At 65.2% G+C, this 7,752-nt stretch overlaps 1 protein-coding gene across 1 annotated transcript in view; it reads left to right on the top strand.

Moving 5' to 3' along the window:
* LOC114071829 overlaps positions 1-7,752 on the top strand; it is a 42,733-nt gene that overhangs the window by 6,360 nt on the left and 28,621 nt on the right. Inside the window, exon 2 of the mRNA XM_027909699.1 lies at positions 1,313-1,364. Within this exon, the coding sequence (XP_027765500.1) occupies positions 1,313-1,364 (52 nt within the window). The remainder of the gene's footprint in view (positions 1-1,312; positions 1,365-7,752) is intronic.

Here is a 7,752-nt window from a genome sequence, read left to right on the forward strand (position 1 = left end):
AAAAAAAAAAAAAAAGTGACTAAAGTGACTGGGGGTGTTCCTCTGCCCGGCTCTGCCCGAGTGGGCACGGCAGGGAATTCCACGCCCTTGTTTCCCGAGCTGGGAAATCTCTGCCGTGCGCGAGGGAAAGGGGGGGAAAAACGGTTTGCTCCCAGTTTGGACTGGGAATGGTTGTTTGGTTTCCAGCCCCTCTCCTCAGTATTAGTTTCAACGGGTGCCGCGTGTTGTGCGTCCTCCGACGGGATTAGCAGCGACGGGGGGATAAATGGAAAATCAGATTTTCCTTGGAAGCGCTTTGCAAGGCAGGCTATGATTGTTTTGAGTCAGATCAATCTTTGCAAAGCGTTCGGGGGCTCTGGGGAAACATTCTTTTTTTTTTTTTTTTTTTTTTTTTTGCACGGGAACAGGCCAAAAATACCAGCATCAAATGCCATCCCCGCTCTTTGTTGCCACAACACCTTTGGGTGACAGCGGCCGCAGAAAGAAAAAAAAAATCATTAAAATGTGTTACATCTTTAGTTTTCACCCACATCGATATTTCCAGCTGGGTAGGAATTCGGGTAAATTTGGCTGGCGATTTGGGGACCCCTTTTCCTTGGGGTCGCCCCCCCGCCCCTGCGGTGCTGGTTGAATTGAGCTGTGAAGCGACGTGGAGGGGAACGAGTCGTTGTATTTTAAATGCAAATAATTCCCGGCGACGTTGGAATCAAACGAGGGAGGGGGGAAAAATTAAAGGAAAAAAAAATGAGGCGGGAAAAGAAAATGAAAAAGGCGGAGGGTGGTGATGGTGGTGGGGGGAGAAATCTCGGTAGGAGAAAAAAAAAAAAAAAGGAAAAAAAGGAGGGAAATTAAAGAGCTGGAAAATCCGCTTTCGAGGGGCACCGGGCCGGGCGGGCGAGCGGCTCCGGTGCCCGGGGAGCGGCGGGGGATGCCCGGTACGAGGCTCCGGGGCCCACGGCACGGGGGACACGGGCCGCCCCCCAGCCGGTAGAGACAGACAGACAGACGGACGGGCACCAGGTGTGGGGCTGCCCCTCCTCGAGGGTGCCCTGGATTGTCCCCGGCAGCAGAGGCCGTGTCCCGTCTTGGCCCTGGGTACCGGGTGGGTGTCCCCACTCCCCGCGTGGACAGGATCATCCGGGGGGCTCCCCACGCCCTTCCCGCTGGCGGGACCGACCCCGGCTGGCCGGGTAGGGGCTCCAGTGCCGCCCACCCCCCACCCCCGCCGCCGGCCTCGCCGGGAAAGTTGCTCCAAGTTGGAGCGATGGCTGCGGCTCCTCCTGACGCCTCTTCTCTCTCTTTCCCTCCCCAGGTGGGCTCGGCCGAGAAGCGTCGCGGAGACCGGACAGGCGGGCGAGGCGGAGGTAACCGCGGCTCTCCCCCTCCTCTTTCCCAGAGGCAGCCCCGGGATGCGGCCGGTTCTCCCGGAGGGATGCGGGGCAGGTGCGGGACCCGCAGCTGGCGCGTTACCGGTAACGGTGTGGGAAGTTGCCGGGCTGGGCGGGGAGCGGCACCCGCAGCATCCCCCGGTGCCACGCGACAGGGGGAACCGGGGCCGGCCGGGCTGCCCGGGCTCCGCTGCTCCGGTGGGGCTCGGGGCCCCCGTGCCGAGCCCTCCGCGCTGCCTCCCGCCGAGGCGGCCGCCGGTTCCTGCGGCGAGCGCCGCGCTCGCACCGGAGCCCAACATGGCTGCTGTAGTGAAGGTATTTGATTCACACGGGGGTGTAGGCGAGGGGAGAAGGGGGGCACCAGAGGCGCCGGGGCCGGTCCAGCTCCCGCAGCCGCCGGGGCGGCGGGTACAGGCGAGTGAAGGTTCGGTAAGTGCCGGGAGGAGCGGGGCCGGGCGGGCCCCGTGGAGCCCCCGGCCGCGGACACGCGAGAGGCGGCCGCCTCCCCCGCCTTGGCGATGCCAAGCTTCTCCCGCGCCCCTCGGGGACAGGCAGACGTGGGCAGCGGGCACGGGCGGGGACGAACCGGGCGGTGCGGCCCTCCTGGGCCCCGAGCGGGGGTTACCGGGCCCGTGGGCGGCGGGGATGCTGCCACCGGTCCCCCCCGGTGCCCGGAGCGGCCCCTCCTCGAGCCGGGCCCGGACCGAAGGCGGCTGGCGGGGCAGCCACGAAGCTCCACCGGTCCCGTTCGTTCCCTCGGCGGAGCTCCGGGGCCGCGGTCGTTGTTGGGGTTTTTACCCTCTGGGGGAAGGAGCGCGGCCGTGCCAGGCCGGGAAGGAGCCTCGGGCAGCAGAACCCACCGGGACGGCGGAGCGGGGCCGGGCCCGGAGGTGCCCCGGGCGGTGTGGACGGCGGCGGGGCCGAGCCTGCTGGGGCCGCGGCCGCCCGGGGCTGGCTAGGCAGTCATTTCGGAGCCCGGTTTCGGAGGTAACGGCACCGACTCGGCCCACGCGTGGTGCAGACCCCCGGGGAGGATGACGGGCAGCAGCTACCGGGAGCGTGCGGGCGGGTGATCCTTTAATATTGGCAACCGGTTGCCGCGCTGGCACCATCTTCCCGCTCGCAGCGGCTCGGCCGTGCCGCGGTGCACCGGGGCGGCGGGAACCGCGGGGGTGATAACGATAATAATTATTGGCAATAACAATTATAATTAATTAGTGGTGGCTTGGTGAGGGAAGGACGGAGAAGCCACGACCCCGCACGGCCCCGGGGCGCGGCGTGGAGGCGGTTCAGCACCACGGAGAGCGGCGGGGCCGGTGCCCGGTCCCCGGTGCCCGGTTGCCGGCGGGAGGATGCTCCGCTCCCGCCACGCGCGATGCTGCGGCCGCCGATCGCGGGTGGGGGGCTCCTGCCAAAGGCTCCCCGGCCCTGGGGATCCCCGGTGCGGGGCAGAAAGCCCCGCTGCTCCCGGGGAGCCCCCGGTGCTTGCGGGTTGGCATCTCCGCAGGCACCGCCGTGAATCGCGCCTTCAAATGCAGATATTTTATATATTATATATGTTCTCGATATATAGGTGGGTATATATACATAAAAGGGAGGGTGTTTGCAGCGGGCGCCGGGACGGATCTGTGCCTCCTACCCAAAACCCGGAGCGCCGCGAGCTGGAGCCGGGCCCCGCCGCCCACCCCGACCCTCTGTTCCCGGTGCCCGCTGCAAGAGGAGCCCTCCTGGGGCTGCCCACGACCGGGGCACAGGCCAGCGCTGTGCCCGGGGCTGCCCGGGGCCGGTGCTATGCTCGGGCCTCCCGTTGGTTTCGTTTTCTGCCGTTTCACCGGAGCGAGGTGAGACGAGGCGGCCCCGGGAGGGCTGCGGAACCCGCCCGGCCGGGGCCAAGCTGAGGGGCCGGGGGTTTGGGGAGGTTGGGGAGAGCCAGAGAACAGAGCCCGTGGGGGTCCTGCGAGGGTGAGGTTCTCACAGGTGCCTGTGCGGGACCGTGCGGGCATCAGGTGAACGCTCCCAGGTGTGTCCTGGGGGCTGAGCGGGGCACCTCTGGGTGCTCCCGGGTGTGCGCACCGGTGCCCGAGCCCCCCTGGGTGCTGTGTGCCCGCGGGGGTCGCGGTTGTGCACTCCAGGGTGCTCCCGGGGTGCCAGGGAAAGGCCTCTGCCCCCCGCCCGTGGCCGGGAGAGCGGAGCGGAGCCCCCGCACCGGGCAGAGCCGGCGGGGCCCGGCCCTGGGTGGCCGCACGGGGGGGACGTGGAGCCGGACCTCGGCCCCGCGCCCCGGGCTCTGCCCCGCAGCCCCTCCGAGCCCCGACCCCGCTCTGTCCCGGGCCAGGGTTTTTTTTTTCCCGGTCGGGAGGCACAGCCGAGGCCGGGCCCGTCTGGGGACCCTCTTTACCGCCCGGTATAGGGTGGTTCCAGCCGTGTTCTACTCCTGATCACCTTCAAAATTTCCCCTTGGCGAGAGAGGCCCATGAGCGCAGCACCGACGGGAGGGACCAGCAGACCCCCTCTCCTGGCCGCTCCTCCTCCCGGCCCATGGGGTTTAACCCTCGGCTTTGCCGGGGGGGCGGCTCAGCCACCGCCCTGCCCTAGCAGGGTTACCCCCAGGGCACCGCCGCCTCCCCGACGGGGTGGGCCGGCTGGGTCCGGGGGGGCCTGGGGCGAGCAGACGGACCGGCCCCCGGGGACAGCGGCGGCCGTGGAGAATGGAGCTCTCCCCCCTCCCTGGTGGGGGGGTGACCCCTGCCCCGGCCCCACGCCCGGGCTGTCCCAGCCCCGCCGCTCGGGCTTTGTCCCCGCCGGCCGCCCCGTCCCTCCTCCCGCCCTCCCCCGCCCTCCAACCATCCCTCCGCCGACGACTCTGCCTCAACTTTAGAGGCAGGTCCCGGAGGCGCCGGGCAGCGGGAGCGGGACCCGCACCGGCACCGGGACCCGCACCGGCACCGGCACAGGATGGGAGCATCCATCCTCCTTCCCGGGCTGAGCCTCCTCCCGTCCCCGCCAGCCTGGGAAGGATGCAGCGACCCGGAGCAGACGGCGAGCGCGGGCAGCACGGGCCCCGGCGGGGCGAGCAGGTACCCTGTCCCCGCGATCCCTTCCTGGCACCCCTTCTGCGAGTCTCTCGTCCTCCCCACGCCCCACGCTGGGGCTGACCGGGGCAGCCGCTCCGCCGAGTTTCCCTCCGAGCGGTCGCACGGCCGGAACCCCCGGCTTGGGCAGCTTCCCCGCCAGCATCCCCGCCGGTGCCCGGGGACGGTGCCCGGAGCCTCCTGATCGGGGTGCAGAATCCCTGAGGGGACGGGACCTTCCCGGGGGCGTTCAGGGAGGGCAACCCTCCCCCGGGAAATTCACAGCCCGGACCTCCAAGATAAGCGGGGTCCCTGCCGGGTTTGCAGGGCCCGGCTGGCGGGAGAGAATGTGGGAGGAAGGGGAGGAAGAGGAGAAGAGCGCGGGGGAGCGGTGGAAACCCCCGGGGGGGACCCTTTCGGCTGGACCCGTCCCTTCCCCAACTGCTCTCATGACTCAGCAGATCCGTGCCAGTAATTTCCAGTAATTATAAAGTGAGAGTGGGCTCCCGGCTGGGTCCGGGGGCGAATTTAGGGCTTGGCGAGGAGGCAGGTCGCTGGGCCGCAGGGATGGATCCTGGGGGAACATCCTGCCCTTCCGTGACCCCCGGGAGGTTGGGGGCTACGCGGGGCTGAGCCCGCTTTGGGGTGCGGGTCCTTTCGGGGCACGACGTCGAGTCGGGGCTGCCGGGCGGGCACCCGAGGGTTTGGTGTCGCATCCCAAGGCGCCAGAGACCATCCCTGCTCTCCCTCCAAAACCTTTGGGGTCTCTTCATCTCACTGGCAGCGAGGGTACACAGCTCGTGGCCACCCGGGGGGCTCCGGCGCAGGAGCGAAACCCCCCCCGGGCACGAGGCCCGTTGTTGTAGAGAACCTGGGCCGGTTTTTCTCTTTGGTTATCTAGCTGTATGAGTGTATGTGATATCATAAAGCTAGAGAACCGAATGTAAAAACCCGCCTGCCATCCTCGGGGGAGAACGGCCCTGCCCTCCTGGCACGAGGAGGGCCTCGCTGGCCACCGGCCCCGGCTGCCTGGGTGAGGGGAGAGTGGCTGGAAGCCCAAACGCGGCCGTGGAGTGGAGATTTCACGGGGGGGGGGGGGGGTTGTCTTTAATCATTTTTATCGAGGCCCAGAGCTGGTGCCCTGTGCCGGGGTGGTTATTTTGATTCCAACCTGGGGTTCCTCAGGCTACCCACAAACCCAGCACCCTTATTTTATTAATTTTTTCCCCCCCTTTTTTTTTTCCCCCTCGCTGCGGTTTTAATTTCCACGCCGACAATTAGAGCTCCCTCGTGCCGGAGATAAATGAAACGGGGCCAGCTCAGGAATAACCCCCCGAGAAACCCTGTTTATAACCAAGTGGAGGGAAAGTTGCTTAAATATATTACCGCATGCAAATTGTAATTTAGCACCAGACCCGTTCCCAAGGCCGATTTATCTACTGGGGAGGAGAAATAAATCATCGCCGCTCGCCGCTTATTCCGCATCTGCGGGGAGGTTGCAGCTTTGTTCTTGGGAGAGAGGGATTTGGGGGCATTGCTCCGAGGGTGCTCTGCTCTCAGCCACCCCCCCCCAGGTCCCTCCAGGAACCTCCATGCTCCTCCTTCGCTGCCTGTGGATTTGGGAGTCACATCTCTCTCCCTCCTTCCCTCCTGCTCCCCCGGCCCCTCTGGATGCCGGCGGTGCCCGGGGAGAGTCTGCAGAGTCTGCAGGGCTGGAGTGCTGGGTGCAGCCCCGTGGTTGATGCTGGGAGAGAGGAAAGGCTGTGAGTGGTGGCCCCAAAAGGCCGAGCCGTGCCCAGTTATCCCTGGGAAGCTCAGGGAAGGTGTTTTCGGGTGGTGCTTTGGGGTGCAGTGGGATGGGCAGTAAGGGAGGGCACAGAGCAAGGTTGTGGCACTGGGGCACCCCCATTCTCCCCTCACTGTTGGGTCTTCGGAGCATCAGCGCCCTGGCTGGGTTGGTGCTGAGAAATGAGAAGGGGAAGAGCTCCAAAAATTCAAATCCCAACGCCCCAGTCCCTCGCTCCATCCGCCTCTCCCTGCCTGCCACATCCTGGTTGCACCTCCTCTTTCACCTGACGTGTCTTGATCCTGCACCACAGGAGGAATCTGAGGTGCAACTTCCTCCCTCCTTCCTCTCCACTGGTCTTGCTTTGTTCAGGCAGTAGAAGAGCCAATTCCTTGCCCGGGATCCCAGTGATCCCTGGAGCTGATCCTGCCCTTCCAGCCTGCAGGGACACCCTGGGCTCACCCAGTCCAGGCCTTTTTCCAGGCAGGGAGGACACAGACTCTGCCCACAGTGTGGGATAAAGCAGGGACACCCCCTGTAAACCCCACGGTGTGGGATAAAGAGCAGAGGGTCCCCTGCATGCCCCGTGTCCCATGGAGATATTCTGCCTGGCCACGGCCTTCACTGCAGCCCCACACGGAGCTGCCGAGGCATCCGGGCACACCAGGCTGTCTCCCTGCCAGAGAGAGGGGGACATGTGCCCTGCCTGAGGGCTGATGCCACCCTATGGGGCTGGATGGACAGGAAAACCTTCCCTGGCTCCTCAGCTCTTCACCCTGAGCTCCTCCAAGGGACAGCAGGACGCTGTCAGAGCAGGTTTTCTGTGCTGGACCCACTTTTATATCTTTTCACCCGTCTCAGGCTCTCCAGGGTCTGGCCCGGCCATGAATCCCATGGTTTTGTGTGTGAGTTTGGGCAGGATTTGGGCAGAGGCTTCCAAAGCACCAGAGGAAGGCACTGGCTGGGGGGGAAGCATTTCAGCACAGCGAGGCCGCGCGGGGACACCCGGGACGAGCCAAGCGCCGCCTGTACCGCTGCAGGAGGGGTGCCCAGCGCCCAGCACGGGGAGCTGCTGCTGGGCACCAATCCTGCCCCCACCTCTCACAGTCCCAGGCTGGAGCACACCCCAAAAACCCACCCCCACGCACCCCAACACCCCCGGCTGGAGTCAGCGGGGGGAGCCGGCGCAGGCTCTGCCGCGCTCCAGAAACCTCCTCCTCCCTCCTGACTACTTGTAAACCATTTAGCAAGAATTTCTTAAAATAGGTTCCACTTTAAGGACTTATCTTCTGAATACCATTAATTTTCTGGGGTTCGTTAAAAGCAAACTTGGTATCATAGCAACGGAATCTATTCCAGGGAAGCAGCCAATGGCACCGCACGGTGTGTGCAACCGAAGGCGAGAGAAAGGAGCCTTTCAGGTTTATTCTCGGGCTTGTGCCTTTGCGAGTGAAGTTTTAATTCCCAGTGTTTTATTCCCTGGCAGAATATTTTATAATTTGTCCCC

The sequence above is a fragment of the Empidonax traillii genome, unplaced genomic scaffold, assembly GCF_003031625.1.
Source record: "Empidonax traillii isolate 1590-97213 ecotype Southwest subspecies unplaced genomic scaffold, ASM303162v1 scaffold2315:size121786, whole genome shotgun sequence".
Lineage (NCBI taxonomy): Eukaryota > Metazoa > Chordata > Aves > Passeriformes > Tyrannidae > Empidonax > Empidonax traillii.